Source organism: Sorex araneus, chromosome 3 (assembly GCF_027595985.1).
Source record: "Sorex araneus isolate mSorAra2 chromosome 3, mSorAra2.pri, whole genome shotgun sequence".
Taxonomy (NCBI): domain Eukaryota; kingdom Metazoa; phylum Chordata; class Mammalia; order Eulipotyphla; family Soricidae; genus Sorex; species Sorex araneus.
In genome coordinates, this window is record NC_073304.1 from 189,595,959 (window position 1) to 189,613,383 (window position 17,425).

The window sequence follows — 17,425 nt, forward strand, 5'->3', positions numbered from 1 at the left end:
TCCCCTCCTTGTACTCCATATACACATTGAGTATGTAAACCAGATTCCCTCGATATTAAAACTAAATAACTTTTCCCCCTTTATAGTTTCCTGAGTTTTTTCTCTTACTTGGACATTGAAGTCTTTGCTTTGTCCCCGTAGGATGCAGAAGGAAGAACACCTGTCCATGTGGCCATCAGCAACCAGCACAGTGTCATCATTCAGTTGTTGATTTCACATCCCGATATCCTCCTGAACGTACGAGACCGACAAGGACTGACCCCTTTCGCCTGTGCCATGACTTACAAGAACAACAAGGCAGCCGAAGCGATCCTCAAACGAGAGTCAGGGGCTGCTGAGCAAGTGAGTGGCCTCGTGGGTGTGTCCTTCCCCAGCAGCGCTGGGCCGCACCACACTGGACATTGGTTTGAAATTTAACTCCCCTTTCTTGAGAGGCTATTCCAATGTTTTGGCAGTGTTGTTTGAGATTTGATTGGTTTGCTCTGTCATCAGTCACCCCATGGTGCCCCGTGAAAAGAGAGCAGAAGATGGCCCAGCCTCTAATAGGGATTCTATGGCATGGACGGCTGGGCTCCTTCTTTTCCTTTGTTTCTTTCTTTTGTTTTTGTTTTCAGGCCATGCCTGGCAGTACTCAGGAGCTACCAGACTTGATGCTCAAAGGTCATTTATGACAGTTCTCAGAGGATCAAATCCTCTGTGCTCCAGACTTCTCTGTTGGCTCCAGTTGAGCTTACTCATTCTTCTTGCTTGCTTGTTTGCTTACTTTAGTAATTTAATGTCTCCAAAAGATTTAAATTAAATTTTAAAAATTAATTGAAATGAGGGCCAAAGCATAATTGGCTGGTATATTCTTTGCCTGCTGGAACTCAGGTCCGGCCCCCTGTATCCCCTGGTCCCCCAAGCACAGAGCTGAGAGCAACCCCGAACACCACTGTTTGTGACCCCAAAACAAAACAAAAAATTGTTAAAGTGTGACTGTTAACTATATCCTTGCTCGGGTAGTTTAAAATGATCCTGAGAGAGATACTTACCTCACATTGCTTTTTTTCCTAGTACAAAGCTGCTGTGTGTGCTTTACATGCATTAGGCCCAGGGACAGTGACCACATGGCCCCTGCGCCCTGCCCAGGAGTAGCTCCTTGGCACTGTGTGTTGACTGTTGGTCTCTTCCTCACATGCAAACTCATGAAAACTTTTGGGTTTTTGGGGGGGCTGAGGAAGGGGGCCATACTCAGTGAGGCTTAAGGTTGCCTTCTGACTCTGTGCTCAGGAATTATGCCTGGTGATGCTTGGGGGCCCATATGGGATGCCAGGGATCAAACCTGGGTCAGCTGCATACAGGTTAAGCACCACAGCTACTGTCGCCCCAGCCGTCATGACAACTTTTGTAACTATAAGATCCTCCCTGGTTCGATTTGAGTGAACTTTTTCATCTTTATGACACTGGACCAAGGTCTTCAACATGTTGTTGCTGCTTCCCATCGTGTATTATTATCCACTAACTTGTGAAAGAGGAAGTTTTCTAGAGGTTTTTGGTTTGGGGGCCTGACTTGGCAGTGCTCAAGAGCTACTCCTGGCTTGGGGGTCACTTTCCAACAGTGCTGGGGATATTACTGTGCCGGGGATCGAATCCAAGACTTGTCCTGCTCTCAGAGCATTTGCTGCAATCCTTTGAGCCATCTCCCCAGTCCCTCTGAAAATATCGTGATAGCTCAGAGACCAGACTGGCGTTGAAACTATGGTGTCAGGGAGCTGGATGCCTGTTCTGCTTTAGCCAAAGCTGGAGGCTCCCGGGCTGCTTTCCTCTTTTGCCTTCCCTGTCACCACTGGCTCCCTTTCCCTGATGATGCAAAGGTGACGGCATGTATGGTTATGTGCACAAATAGACGCAGTGGCTCTGAGGAGCAGTGAGGGTTGTATTTACTGAGTGTTCTTGGAAGGGAGGTTCTGGGATCCAGGGAACAACAGCACTTTGAGCCGTCCAGGCTAATGGCAGGTGCTCAGGAGAGCCTGCTAATATTCTGATTCCTGCTTACTCCCTTAGGTGGATAACAAGGGCCGGAATTTTCTTCACGTGGCAGTTCAGAACTCTGATATTGAAAGTGTCCTGTTCCTGATCAGTGTTCAGGCAAATGTGAATTCCAGAGTTCAGGATGCTTCCAAGTTGACCCCTTTGCATCTTGCTGTCCAGGCAGGCTCAGAGATTATTGTCCGCAACTTGGTAAGTGTCGCTGAAACATTGCCTGTAACATGGACAAAGCATGGTGCAGTGTGTAGATTTTCTCATCACAGATACTTTACCAGACGTGTGAAAAAAATGATGTGCATTTGAGGGGGACAGAGCCAGTAGAGTTGAGAAAGCCTGTGTGTCCAGGTACAGACTGTCCTGAGTGCCCAGAGGCTCCCTGGGCAGGCAGATGCTGAGGAAAGCAGAATCCAAGGGCAGAGGCAGCTTGAGGCAGTGTGAGAATGGAGTTCCCTTTCAGAATCTGTCTACTCCAAGTAAGCATAGGAGAGGCAAGAGTTTGTATGTGCACTCCCTCTTAATTCTCAACACCAGAGTGGGTATAGGAAACGTTTTTTACATGTCACAAAGAGAAAACCAGCTCAGAAGGAATGCCCTCAAGATTATCACTAATCTATAACCAGATTATAACCGTTATAACCGTTCCTGTTTGATTCTTAAGTTTGACTTCCCCAGGATAAAATTATGCCAGTTGGGCAGGGAAATGTTTTTTGTGGATGGGGCTGGTGGGGATGAGTGTGGTGGTTAAGCCACACCCAGAAATGCTCTGGTGCTATGCTCCAGTCTGCTTGGGGGCACTCCCAGAGGTGCCCAGGGACACTATGGTACCATCTGCATGCAGGGCAAGTGCCTTAACTCCTGTACTCTCTCTTTCTCTGACTCAGGGACATGGTTCTTATCAAAGATGTGAAGACTGGAAAGTGCATGGGGTGTGGAGGAAAAACATTTGGTTGAAATTTTAGTAGCATGTAGAAGGAAGTATGATCAGTGAGGCATGAGACACAGATTGTGTGGTGTCATATTGCAAACCAGTCAGTGGGAGCAGCCTGCATGCTTCCCGAAGTGGAGAAGGACCTATGTGAGTGACCAGGACTCCATCCACATCACCTGCTTGGGCCCCTACAAGTTGGCAGTTACAGGTGCCACCCATTGGCTCAGGCACACACTGCCCCAGGGCCCAGTGGAGCACTTAACCGGTCTTGGGTAACTTGGCGTCTGTATTTCGGGAGAATTCATTCTGGGGAACATAATCTTGTGACTTGATGAATATTAAAACTAAGAAAGCATTTTCCCGGAAGGGGTGGGGTGGACAGACTTGGGGGTAGGGTCACCAACGAAGAGGTCTCGGGGAGACATGGTAACGTGACAGACTATAGGTTGCAGAGGGTATGGGTTTTGTTGGTCAGTTTCCTAGGGGTTTTTGTTGTTGCTTTTGAGACAAATAGTAGAGTAAAACAATTTCAGTCCTTTGAACCATCTCCCAGGCCCTCTCAAAAAATTGGGGAGCAAAGCAGCGCAGGGGTGAGTTCAGTCCCGGGCACTGCAGCGCCTCCTGAGCCGTGCTGCTGTAGCCCTCTGGCCCTTCGCTGGAAAGCGGGAGCGTACCGTGTTCAAGAGAGAACACAGGCTTCTCCAGAGGTGGAGGGCCAGGTTTTGTTTTTTTGTTTCTGTTATTTTTTTCCCCCCTTGGGGGCTCACACTCAGCAGTTGCTGGGGTGTGGGTACTCCCAGTGTAGTGCTCAGGGCACCATGCAAGGTCAGGGAGCAAACACAAGATGTACAGCATGCAAAACCTGTGTTCCAGCCCTCTGAGCCATCTCCCAGAAAGTGCAGAAGTTTTGGGAGAAGAGGTAATGCCAGCACAAACTAGGTATTTGTGGAGAGCAACTAAGAAGCAGATGTGGCCTCCGTGAAATAGGAATATTCCTATTCATCAGCTAGCCTGTCACCCAACGAGCTAGAGCACTTTGAGAGCGAAGACCCCTTCACCAAGGCCAGGCCCCACCTTGCTGAGGAATGAGCCCTGAGCACAGTGGATTGTGGCTCCAAAATTGATGATGATGATGATATCAGAGAGTCAAGGGTTAGGGCTCTTTTCTTGCATACAGCCGACACTGGGCAGAGTGAGAAAATAAATATATAAATAGTATATATTCTCTGTGGAAAAACTTTAAGACATATAAAGATAAAACTGAACTAGTTGCCTTTTATTTCCACCTTGCATCCAAGTTTGGCATCTTCAAAGTTTGTATATTTTTATTTGTATTTTAGTTCAGACATTTCTGTCTTTCTCCAAGAAGAATCCAACAAACTTTTCTTTCTTTCTTCCCCTCCCCTCCCCTCCTCTCCTCTCCCCTCCCCTCCCCCCCTCTCCCCTCCCCTCCCCTCCCCTCCCCCCCTCCCCTCCCCTCCCCTCCCCTCCCCTCCCCTCCCCTCCCCTTCCCTTCCCCTTCCCCTTCCCCTTCCCCTTCCCCTTTTCCTCCCCTTTCCCATTATCCCATTCCTTCCCTCTCCCTCTCCCTCCCTCCCTCCCTCCCTCCCTTCCTTCCTTCCTTCCTTCCTTCCTTCTCCCCTTCTCCCCCCATACCCAGTGGTGTTCAGGGCTTACTCCAGGTCTGTGGTCAGGGATCACTCCTGGTGGGAACCATATGGGGTACTGAGGAATGACCTCCAGTTAGATGCATGCAAAGCAAACACACTACTTACTGTACTATGCCTGTCTCCCTAACTTGTGTTTTCAAAAGACCTCTTTCCAGGCTAAACCATAGTGTTTTCAGTCATCATAATGGCTACCTGTCCTATTTATTTACATTATGATCTTTACAACCAAATCCTTATAGCATTAAGGTTTTCCTGTAATTACAGTGGATATCTGGGTGGCAGAGATAGTATAGCGGGGAAGGCATTTACATTGCATATGGTAACGTGGGTTTCAATCCCTGGCACCACATATGGTCCCCCAAGCCCCGCTAGGAGTGATAAAGTTACAGTTTCCAAGAATCTGTCATCTTGTTAAGTGAGGACTTACTATGCTAAAGTCTTAGAAAAATTAGTGTCTCCATAACATTTTGGTGATTGCTGATTGTCTCTCGGGAGGTTTTACCTCATCCATAGCTAAATGAGGCCCTTAGGCTTCTAACTTTGCCTGAAGGACAGGCTTTGTTGCTGTCAAAAGAAAAGCAGGCTTGTCCCCCTAAGAGGGACCCTGGTTGGTTGTGATAGAGACTGCTCATATAATCAACTTCAACAGCTTCTTGCAGGAGCTAAAGTGAACGAATTGACCAAGCATCGCCAGACCGCCCTCCATCTCGCAGCGCAGCAGGACCTGCCCACCATCTGCTCCGTCCTCTTAGAGAATGGGGTGGACTTTGCCGCTGTGGATGAGAATGGAAATAATGGTAATTGCCAGTTATTCCTCTGTATCCTATGCCGAGTGCCTTTAGCAACACCTGCATTCTGGAGGGTGAAGGTGCATTGTACTCTTGAAACAGCTTCCTTTAGAAGAGTACACTGGCGGGAAATGCTCTGTGCTTGACAGCTAGCCTGTACTGACCACGCCCCGTGCAGCCCCTCAGTCTGAGTGATAAGTCCCAGAACTCCTAGATCACTTCTTAGGAAACTTTGAACGCTCATCTTTAGATAATTGCAAAAGCAAAAAACAAAGGCTTTTATGGGGCTGATTATAACTCGTTCTTGGGAGAGGATGGCTCTGTGATTCAGCCATTGGCTGTTCAAGCTGATTCCATTGAAAGCTTGAAGGAATAGAGCACATGTTTTACATGCAGGAAGCCGAAGCACCTCACATAGTTCCCAAGCACCAAGCCAACTGAGCACTGCCAGGTGTGACTCAAGAGAAACAACAAAAAAGGTTAAAAGTGGAGGTTTGTGAGGAGGAGTTGGTGTATTCCGCATATGACTCTAGGCTTGTGTAGTAAGAATATTTACTCCACAGCTCTTCATCTTGCTGTTATGCATGGCCGGCTTAACAACATCCGGGTCCTGCTGACGGAGTGCACTGTGGATGCTGAGGCCTTCAATCTGAGGTGAGTGAGTATGGCCCAGAGCTGAGGCCAGCACTGCCCCTCAGGTGCCTGCCCCAGGCGCACACTACAGAACTGGGTGGGCCGAAGCAATAGTACAGCAGGTAGGGCACTTGCCTAGCACATGGCCGACCCGGGTTCAATTCCTAGCATCCCATATGGTTCCCCAAGCACTGCCAGGGAGTAATTCCTGAGTACAGAGCCAGGAGTAACCCCTGAGCATTGCCAGCTGTGACCTAAAAAGGCAAAAAAAAAAAAAGAAAAGAAAAATACACTGTAGAAAAACTTTTATGACCTCTTGAGAGTATCATAGCCAGTTTTGTGTGTAATTCCAGTCTTCACAACAGCATCATCATCCACAGAGCAGCAGAGAGAAAGGGGAGGAAGGGCGAAAATTAAAATACAAGAACAAATTTTTTTTTTTTTGCTTTTTTGGGTCACACCCAGCGATGCACAGGTGTCACTCCTGGCTCATGCACTCAGGAATTACTCCTGGCGGTGCTCGGGGGACCATATGGGATGCTGGGATTCGAACCCGGGTCGGCCGCGTGCAAGGCAAACGCCCTACCCGCTGTGCTATCACTCCAGCCCCAAGAACAAATTTTTTAAATGTATGACTTATTTGGTATCCTTTGTGTGTTTATTTATTTATTTATTTATTTATTTATTTATTTATGGTGTCCTTTACATTTATTCAGCCTCACAAAATCAGAGAATTTTGTTTTATGTATTATGGTTGTGGCAAATATATACCTAACTTTTCCCATCTGTTTTCTCAGAGGCCAGTCACCACTACATATTTTGGGGCAGTATGGCAAGGAGAATGCAGCGGCTATCTTTGACCTCTTCTTAGAGTGTATGCCTGAGTATCCCCGAGATAAGCCTGACACAGAAGGAAACACAGGTACCTAATAAGGCGTCTGTCTGTCCTGTCTCACGCTCCCTGCTCCATGGAAACTAAGAACCAGGTCCTCATTTAGCCCGTGCATTTCATCTGGGCGCTCTAAGCATCTCTCACAGATTCCTGACGGAGTTTGGTAGTACCTGAATCTAGCACATCTGAAATGTATTTAATGCTCCAAAAACATACCCGAGTCCAAACAGGTCTGTCTGCTATTTTCTTTGGTTTTGGTTTTAGTTTTAGGGCCATACATGGTGGTGCTCAGGTGGTACTCCTGGCTCTGTGCTCACTGTATCATATGTAGTACTAGGGATTGAATGAGCTCTGCCATGTGCAAGTCCAGAACCTTAACCCCTGTAGTATCTCTCCTGCCACAGTTTGGGTTTTGGGGCCACAGTGGTGCTCAGGGGCTATACCTGTGCTCAGGAATGACTACTGGCAATGCCTGGGAGACCATATATTGTGCTAGCAATTTTAATGGGATGGCAGGAGCCTTACTTCCTATACTCTTATCTCAATGTGGCCCTGTTTTTATTGTTTTCATCTACCTCTAATCCAGATGTGTCAGCTGTGGTCCTGCTCAAATTGCCAGTGGTAGGAGAAAGGAAGTATAATCATCTGAGGGCCAGGGGAGTTGAATCAAGTGTTAGAACCATGTGTGGTATATGTGAGGCTTCCAGACGGCTCCCTGAACACCAGCAGCTATAACTGGGGGCCCCCAAAGCACTGTCTGTTGTGACCCTAGTGATTCCCTATCAGGCCTGCACCACTGGACCAGATGCTGCCAAGAGTGACCACCCACACTGCTGACTATGACAATGCTGTAAAACCACCTAATACTAGAGGGGTTACAGACATGTGCACGAGGCTGTGGCTACAGCAATCTTTTGGATCCTGGTACTGCCAAGTACTACCAAGTGTGGCCCCAAAAACAACTAAAAAAAAGACCAAAAACGAAAACACCTAACATGCTACAGATGGAAAAATGTATTATGGTGTGAATTGACATACTTTGAGAAAGTAACAAGTTTTGTGCAAATATAAGAGGTTACTAAATCAGCCTCTGCCCATGTGCTCTGTGAAGTGTGTGCATGGTCACTGTTCTTTGAAACTCAAGTCTCTTCCCAGTCCGGGGCTGTCTGAGTACTTTGCTGCTTCCTTATTCCCATTCTTCATGCCTGATAGTCTCTGTGTCCTTTGGTAGAAATACACTCACTAGAGGATGTCTTGAACTTTATTGCACAACCATAATTTATATCATCTATTCTTGGCCTCTGGAAGAGATTTTGCCCTTAATAGCTAAACATGTATAGCAGTAATGAGGCTTGAACTTCAAAGGAATCAGGCCCAAGGAGTAAGCTGCTGGACCTAACACACTCCAGTGAGCACCAATACCCCCGAGCAGCTAAATAGCGGGTAGATGCTTCATAGTCAGGCTTCTAAAAGATAGGCATCTGCTTTTCAGCATCTAGAGTATAGGGCAAAGGATGTAGCTTAGTGGTAGAGCACTGGCCTTGTGTATATAAGGTTCTGGTCTGGTTCCTGGCACCACCAGGGGGAGGGGGGAGGAATATCTAGATTATAGCAGGGTGACTCTTAAATTTGGTAATCTTATAAATGCCAATTTCCTCTCTTGGTACAGTAACTCGTAGCCATCTGTTCACACAGAGAATTAACTCAAGTGTCTAGTTGAACAGAGCTGCTTTCGTTCACTGTGGTTAGTGGACAGAGGCCAGACCCCGGGAGGACTGGACCAGGCCCTGACTTTCTGGGTCTGTGCCCCAATAGAAGAGAGGGTTAGTGGGGTGAAAGACCTTTCTGGAACATGTCCCCAAGCTGAATTTTTTTTCCTTCATCTGTATATAACTTAATATCTTTAGACTTAGTTTATTATGTGAAGAGTTTTGTCCTTTGGGATAAACCCGCGTTGGATGCCAGAGGAAGACAAGTGAGACAGTGGGATACTTTCCCTTTAGAGTCTGACCCCTCCCCAGTCCCAGGCTGGGAAGGAAAGGCTGAGCAGGAAAGGCTATTCCGGGGCCTGTGAGACGGTGGGGCCTGCTCGGGGCTGTCTGCAGGGAAGCTGCTGCAGCTCTGCTTCTTTTCCAGCACTGCTCTTAGCCTACATGAAGGGGAATGCCAACTTATGCCGCGCCATCGTCCGCTCTGGGGCTCGCCTAGGAGTGAATAATAATCAAGGAGTCAACATTTTCAACTACCAGGTTGCCACCAAGCAGCTTCTGTTTAGACTGTTGGGTGAGTAGCTTACTTTCTCGTTCCTTTCATTGTAAGCAGTTTGAGAGTTGATTATCTAGATATTTTCTTCTCTAAACCTCAGATAACCTTGCTCTAAGATTGGGACCAATAGTTTTCCAGGCCGTTTTCTTCTCGTTCATGGAAGGGCCTTCGAGCCCTTTTGGGAAAGTCACCATAAAGTCTTTTCAGAGCACTCTTATCCCCTGGTCCAGACAGAAGTCTGAGCTCCAAGCAGGTCACCATTATAGTGGCTCCTGGCTGTTGTCTGTGCACGCTTCCTTTTTCACTCGATTTTCTGCAGCCTTTAACATTGCCTTCTGCTTCAGCCCAGGCCGACTCTTCTCTGTGTCCCTTGTGTAGGGAAGAGAGCTTCATTCTTATTTTCAATTTTTTTTAAGTGGGGGGTCACACCCGGTGGTGTTCAGGTGTCACTTCTGACTCTACACTCAGGAATTACTCCTGATGGTTTTCAGGGACCATATGGGATATCTGGACTCAAACTTGGTCCAGCACATGCAAGGCAAGTGCCTTACCCACTGCACTATCTTTCCACCAACCACCCTTCTTTTGACCTTCGGTGTTTTGTGGGGAGAGCTTCATTCTTGAGCATTTCCTATTTGTCCGTTTCTGCTGCTCCTTGTTGGGATGGCAGAGTCAGAATGCCTCTGGACCCACCTTGTCACTCTACTGTCTTCACTCACAGTGGAGAGAGAATAGGGTTGGTTCCATGTAATATGGACACATACAAGTGCAGAAATACCAATGACTGATCCTGATGCCACTAATTTATCCATTGCCACAAAACTGGGTTGCAGCCAGCACCGAGCACGGTGTTTCTAGTTTACTCTAGGATAAGGGTAATATATTTGGTTGACCTTTTGAAAACTTCTAAAAGGAGTCCTTCATGGGGCCGGATAGGGCATTTGCTTTGCACATGGCCAACCCGGGTTCAGTCTTTGGCACCCCATATGTTCCCCCAAGCACTATCAGGAGTAATTCCTGAGTGCAGAACCAGGAGTAACCCCTGAGTGTCGCTGGGTGTGACCCAAAAAGGAAAAAAAAATGGAGTCCTTTGGAGTCCTGTCAGGTCAAAGATGCCAGGAATGACTGGTTCATGTGCTGGACCCTCCTGGTAAACTTAGCCTAGAGGACAGAGCACTCAGAACAGTCCCTAGTTCCTAGCCTGTGGGAGTCCAGATAGCACATACCATTATCTACACTACAGCCATGCCCAGGGGCGCAGTAGTAGCCTAAATGCAATTAGGGGGCAGGTTTTCTTGATTCAGTTTTAAAACATAGCTACCGGGGCTGGAGAGATAGTATAGTAGATAAGGTGCTTGCCTTGTCTGCACCCAACCTGGATAAAATCCCCAGCATCCCATATGGATCCCCCAACACCACCAGGAGCAATTCCTTCAGCATCGTCGAGTGTGACTCCCCCGAATAAAATTTTAAATTAAAAAAAAATAAGAAATATTTTTAGATTTCGGGGGAGGGGTGGTGCTGAATTATTTGTTTTTCTTTCCTGAAAATGGCAGGCATTGGGCCAAATAAGGTTGGGAACCTTTGCTCTATCCTGATAACTCCCAACCCAAATGCCCATGGCTTCTGCAGTCTCAAAACTGAACTCCAAGCTTCCTTTGGTTCTTCTCTTGTGTCTCCTCTTATTGGTGGTTCCACCACCAACTTAGTCCATCCAGACTCCTGAGAGAGTCACCTCTAACTCCTTTCTGTTTCTGCCTCCCTCTCACAGGTTCACTTTTTCTCTTGTCTTCGTCCCCCGCTCCGTGTCCCTTTCTTAGCTGCCAGTCCCTGACCGCAACTGCCCACTTCACATTCCACCACACACTTGCCTGGCTTGCCCGCAGCGTGCTGGGCCGATAGCTACTACCTTAAGCATCATTTCCTTTTCTCCCGCCAGCTGATTCTCTGTATTCTCCTCTGTGAAACTTAGCATCTGACTTAGAATATATGCCCCTACATCCTTCATGTCACCCTGTCATGTGGTGTTTTATTCCCTATGTCCTTTGCTGCTCCCTCTGAGTACCGTCTTGCCTAGGACTCACGCCATCACAGGCCTGAGCGTTCTGCCTGTGTTACAGATATGCTGTCCAAGGAACCGCCATGGTGTGACGGCTCCAACTGCTACGAGTGCACTGCCAAGTTTGGAGTCACAACTCGCAAACATCACTGGTAAGACACACCACACCCCCCACTGGAGGCATGATGGGGCTTCTGTGATGCTCTTGCTTCTTTTTTCCATGATAAGCCATGACCTTGCCAGGATCCTGCACTATTCCCGGTAAAACGTGGCCTCTTGGAGAGAGACGGCACAGCCCAGCTTTAAACCGAGAAATGCTGGTGGAAGGTGGAAAGATTTGGCTGCTACTTGCAAAGCAGCCGGTGGGGCTGCTGTCATGAGGAAGTGTGCTTCTACTCGGATGAGGTGCTCTCTTGGGTACTGAGAGCTGTTCCCCTGAAAACAGTTCATTGAGACCATCCTTTTGCTAATGCTGAGCTGAAGTTTTTCATTTTGTTTTGGGTTTTTGTGGAGATTGTGTTTGTGGGATTGGGGGTCGAACCCAGGTCTCAGGCATTGAAGCACTTTACCAAGGATCCGATTCCTGGCCCTTGAAACACTCTTGCTTATCTGGGAGCCTTAACTATGGACTGGAATTCTGTTTCCACGGACTGCTCATTGTGCGCGCATTGTCCTTCTGTCTGGCCTGGAGCTGAGCTGACCCTAGAATGTTGGTCATGGGTTTGCCTTGCCATAGGGGGTGCAGCTGTTCTCTAGTACCTTTCTCACATATTTGCTTTTTTTTTTTTTTTTTTTTTTTTTTGCTTCCCTAGTCGCCACTGCGGACGTCTTCTTTGCCATAAATGCTCAACCAAGGAGATTCCTATTATAAAATTTGATCTGAACAAGCCTGTGCGAGTCTGCAACATTTGCTTTGATGTCCTGACTCTGGGAGGGGTCTCCTAGTGAGCTCCAGAAGTCCAGTTCACTTCCCCAGTCACCACCTCAGCAGCAGCTCTGCTCACCAGCCTGACCCCACCCAGAGCAGGAGCTGGCGGCGTCTTCCTATGGCAACAGACTGGAGCAGTTAAGGACCATGGTGTGCTAGATCCCCTGGAAACGATTCTGTATGATTGTCAGTGTGTCCGTCCGTTGATTGAGTTCACTAGAAGTCACGAATTGGACCAGACCTCATTGAAAGCTATGTACTAAATGTGATAGGAGTTAGACCCCATTCTGCTAGCAACATGCAAGGACACTTCAAATTCCATTTTCCCTCCCGGTAGCTCAGTGTCATCTTAGCATTCACGAAGTCTTCCTGTCTGGGCTGACTCCCTAGGCAGAGTGTCACAGTAGGAAGCTGGCGTCTGGCTGCTGACGAGAGCTGGCTTTACTCTAGGGTAAGTGGCTGTGGACTTTTTTGCACAGTGTCTTCATTCAAGATCATAGAATCCTCTCGCTCTGAAATTTTTGTCTTCTTATGTTGCTGTTGGAAGCTCAGCTATATTTTTAGTGAGCTGCCCTTTTGGAAACAAAAAAGTGAAATCTTTCTAAACAGGGTTCAAAGATGAGAGCTGAAAAATCGTGGCCTTAACAACTGAAAGCTTTACCAGTATTCATGCAACTCAGGTGTCATGGGTGCAGTCCGGCAGCTTGACACCTCCTAGCCGCTGTCTTGTTTGCTCGTCTTGCCATGTCCTGTCTGTGGAGTCGGTCACTCTGCTGCCAGGGATGGTGGAAGAAATGCACTTTTCATTGTGCTGCACTTTTTTTTAGGGCTGCATTATTAGTGATTCTAATTTTAAATCCATATTCAAAAATCACATGCCCATGCATCAGTAATTCTAACGATCAATTCCTGGCTGGACCTCAGCTTATACTAAGTCTTGAAGGAAAAACTCCCGCAGCGCGATTCATTGGGAGCAAGAGTCGCACGAGCCACGTGAGGAGAGGGAATCGTCAGCCGCACGTTGACGGAGCCTGTCTCCTTGACATGAGGCTTCTTGCGGAAACCTGCCCCAGTATACTGTGAATGCTGCTGGTCCTCTAGCTCAGTTCTGCCCGGCTGCAGAACCAACCACTGGAGGCCCTGACCGAGAGTGTGTCCCTATTTTGGAAGACTTCGGCTTTTGTGCTGAATAAGACCCCCAGAACTCGTTGGGCCTTAGTAGCTGCTAGTATGAATATTAACCCTGAGGTGTTAAATGTCCTTTCTTTAGAAAGTCTGGCCAGTTTTTTAAAGTGCACATTTAAAGAGAAACTTCTGTTTTAAAAAATAAAACAAAAAAATCTGAGATGAACAATGTGTGTTGTACAGTTATACTCAAAGATTAATAATCTCATTTGAAAAAAAAAATAATCTCATTCCTACTTATTTTTTCAGACATTTAATAACCACTACATTTTTTTCTTGCATTAATGAAGTATGTATGGATCTAAGTGTAAAAGGGACTAATTTTTTGTTTGTTTTCAACAATCTGTTTTTTGTTTGTTTTAGATAGTGGTATGTCCTCTCTGTTGCTGTAGAATTACACATTCTGTTGCCTAAATGTGTGTGTAAAAGGAGTTGATAAAACCAGAGTGCTACTTTTTTTTAAAAGAAATTTCTGTGATTTATAAGATATATATATGTATACATATATATGCTTCTATGTTAATATGAGCTTGTGCACAATGTTCAAAGCAAAAATTAGAAGGGTTCCCCTGCCCCCTAAAGTCTGTGAAATATTTCATAAAGAATTTTTATAGAAAAATTGGTTTTGGCAAACACTTGCCCACGTGAGGCATGGGGCTCAATTCCTTTTCTGTTGCCTGCACAGGGCCATGAGGTAGGACTTAGTTCAGTGGCTTGATTCTCTTGGAATCATACTTGGAAAGTATGATAATTATGCTTCTAATATGAAACAAGGTGGTCGGTACTTTCATACTTGTTCTTTTCATGTTTGTGCTGAAGAGAGGACGGGCATTCAGTCAGGGAGAAGGCTGCTTGTCCTTTCTTGCCCCGTCATACCAATGCCTCTGATTAAACTTAAAAATCAGGTTGAAAATACACCAAGGCAAGCTTCTGTTACTTCAGAGACTGCCTTGATACTGTTTGAATTTTCATTGGCTCCAGATTGCATTTCATTCGCGCTAATAAAAGCCCCTTCCCACATGCTCAGGCACTCTCCCTGCCATGCTTATGTTCACTGGGCAGCATACCCCACGTTCCATGAGTGGGGACTATCCTGGTGGGCCCCCCACACTGCCCTGGCTGGGACTGGACATGCTTTCAGTCCCCTTTTGTGCTCTCCAGGCCGTCAAGACTTGACTAAAGACCTGCCTGGCTGTTCTTACTACCTTTTAACACATAACTTAAAATACATAGCAAAATCCTAGTTTTATTAATTTAGAACGTTCTAGAAAGTGAATGAGTAGACCAGAAAGAGTAATTGTCACTGAAATTCATTTTGCTCATTGGTCAACCTTGTTATGCTGAATTGGTGTTTTAACTGCCTTTTACTTATCAGGCTTATTATACAATGTATTCTTAATGTTAAATTGGGGGCGGGGGGCGGGCCACACCTGGCATTCAGGGGTTGCTCCCAGCCTGGTGCTTGGGGACCCAGGCAGTGCCTGGAAGTGCTGCAGCCCTTTGTGCCATCTCCAGGGCCCTTAACAGTCTTTTTTTTTTTTTTCCCCTTAAAGAGAAGGTACAAACCATGTGCTCTATATAAATTGAATGGCTGAAACTAACTTGTATGATCTTTTAACACAGGAATTTCCCAAAAACTTAAAGTGCCTACAGTTAGGACTTTTAAATTATTAGTTCTCATTTTGGTGGTGTCACACTGAATGATGTTCTAGAACATGTGTTCCTTTTGGAGTTCATTGCCTGTGCACTGTCAGCCCCACTTACCAGTTTAGTAGAGGCTGCGTTCAACTGCTCAGTTCACCTGCCAGAGTCTCTCCAGGAGTAGGGTCCATGCGACCTTGTTCAGTCCTCTACCTCAGAGCCCTGAATCATTTCTGACCTCCCTGTTCAGCTTCCTGGGTCTTAGTCCTGAGTGGGGTCCCTGTGTGGCTCAGCTTGCTGTGGGTTCACTCCTACCCAGTCACGCCCCCTCAGCTGTGACTTTGAGCAGCCTCATGCTAATTCTGCCCACAGGCATGGAGTGGAGGGAAAGTCTAGAGTTGGGGGACAGCCTTGATCACCATCTCGGTTTCTTTTATCTGGAGAAAAAGAGCACCACTGAACTATCTAACTCTTATACCTGAAAGGCAAACTCCTCAGGTGATGGCATTATGAACAAGGAAAAGTGATACTTCCACTGAGGTTTGTACCTTGAAAGAACTCCTGAAACAAGCTTTCTTCCAGGACCTGGACTCACTTCTTCCTGGAAGAATTGGGTAGGGACTGACAAGCCCAGCTCCATATCTGAAGCTCCAAAGCTCCCCACCCCCAGCCAAGAAGGAGGACTCGGAGGGCCAGAATTTTCTGAAGGGGTTTGGAAGCCACATTCTCTTTTGTGAAAATTACTTAGTGAAGAGCTGGTTGTTGAACAAGATTTAAAGCAAAGTAATTAAATTCCAAGAAGTTGAAATAGATGCCTTAAAGACTTTCTTTGGAAGATTATTGCCTGTACAGTTCCTTTTATTGTGTGGCATAGTAATATACCATACAGTAAGTATGCCACACCTGTTACAACTGGCAGCATTGGTTTTTCCATAGCTAGAGAGTCTTGAGTTGACAGGCTGCTGACCTGAATGGCTTGTCCTTTTTTTGACAGATATGTGGAGTGGCTGTTACCACAACCTGTGTGAAACCAAGGGGAAGGGCAGTAGCTGGGCAGAGACCACAGGCACATATTTGGGGAGATCATGGGACTTCCCAGCTGGTTGGGTTGTTGCTCAGTGTGGGGTGATGACATCAGATAGGACCATGGCGCTTATCAGCATTGTTTCTTTGAAATACATGTAATGGAATGTATTTTTCAAATATTGATATTTGCATTTTCTGTAACAATTCCTTATAATAAAATGACGTAAAATTGTGCATTTAAGGCAGCTGTTTGTGGTCACTTTTAATGCAGAAGTACCAGTAAGTATTGAAATCGAACACATTTTGTTTGAGGGAGGAATGGGAGGTTTGGGTTTTGGGGCCACATTGGGCGATGCTCAGGAATCGCTCCTACCAGGCTCAGGCAACAACATGGGGTGCCAGGGATTGAACCTGAGTTGGCCAAGTGCAAACCAAATGCCCTACCTGCAGTACTATCACTCCAGCCCCAACAAACACATTTCTGATTTATAAATTTCTTTAACAGCTTCCATCTAGGAAAGTTTGAATGTCCAACATTTTTCAGAAACACACTGTGGACAGCAGTCAAAAGAAGCTGTTTCCAGTAGAAGACTAGCTGTGAGGACTTACTGTACTTCCGGTCTGTTCTTCGCTTGTGGTGTTATATGTGATCTCAGCTACAATATCAGTCCTGAGACTCCATTGAATCTCTCAACCTTTTCCCACCAGGGACCCTCCGACCTCGTTTCCTTCTTAGAGCCCTCCTATTCTACTGGTTAACCCCCAAATCTTTTGTTATGGCCACCCCCATTTACCTAATTTTACCAAATCCTGGCCACTGGCTAGGAGGAACTGCTCTAAAGGATCCAAGAAATTCCCACTCTAATTATAGTGATCTACACAGCCAGAGATCTACCGTGGTGGAAGTCTGAACTACTAGCACTGTGGGTTTCCGAGAATGCCAGGGTGGGCTCAGGGACTTGCAAATTAAAATCTAGCGATCCATAAAGCCCCTTGTTAAGTTGTACAAAGTCAGTAGCTCAAGGGGCCTTCACTGACGCCCTTCTCTGTCTGTTGTCTAATTTGTTTCCGCCTGGTTGAGGCCAGCTGTGGTGATTCAGTCCCTCCTCTGGTAGCTTTTCTCTCACAGTGAAGAGGCTCTGTTAAGTGCTTCCACATAGAAATTCCAGATGTACTCTGGTCACGGTAGGTGAGTACACATAAGAACTGTGTAAAGGGACCTGGATAGTACAGCGAGTAGAGTGCTTCAGCGGAATTCATATGGTCCCCTGAGCCTGCCAAAGTGAGCCCTGAGTTCAGAGCTGGGGGTAAGCCTGGGGTGTGAGCACCTTATGGTGCAGCCCAAAAAACAAAAACCATGCAGACACCAGCTCGCACCCATT

The 17,425-nt window shown here is 46.6% G+C and overlaps 1 protein-coding gene across 1 annotated transcript in view; it reads left to right on the plus strand.

The window, feature by feature from the left end:
• ANKFY1 (ankyrin repeat and FYVE domain containing 1) overlaps positions 1-16,279 on the plus strand; it is an 83,889-nt gene extending 67,610 nt beyond the window's left edge. The window contains exons 18-25 of the mRNA XM_055132071.1: positions 142-342; positions 2,044-2,220; positions 5,276-5,423; positions 5,978-6,068; positions 6,845-6,969; positions 9,076-9,222; positions 11,325-11,415; positions 12,076-16,279. Of these exons, the coding sequence (XP_054988046.1) occupies positions 142-342; positions 2,044-2,220; positions 5,276-5,423; positions 5,978-6,068; positions 6,845-6,969; positions 9,076-9,222; positions 11,325-11,415; positions 12,076-12,208 (1,113 nt within the window). The 3' untranslated portion in view covers positions 12,209-16,279. The remainder of the gene's footprint in view (positions 1-141; positions 343-2,043; positions 2,221-5,275; positions 5,424-5,977; positions 6,069-6,844; positions 6,970-9,075; positions 9,223-11,324; positions 11,416-12,075) is intronic.
• The last annotated feature ends 1,146 nt before the right edge of the window (positions 16,280-17,425 follow it).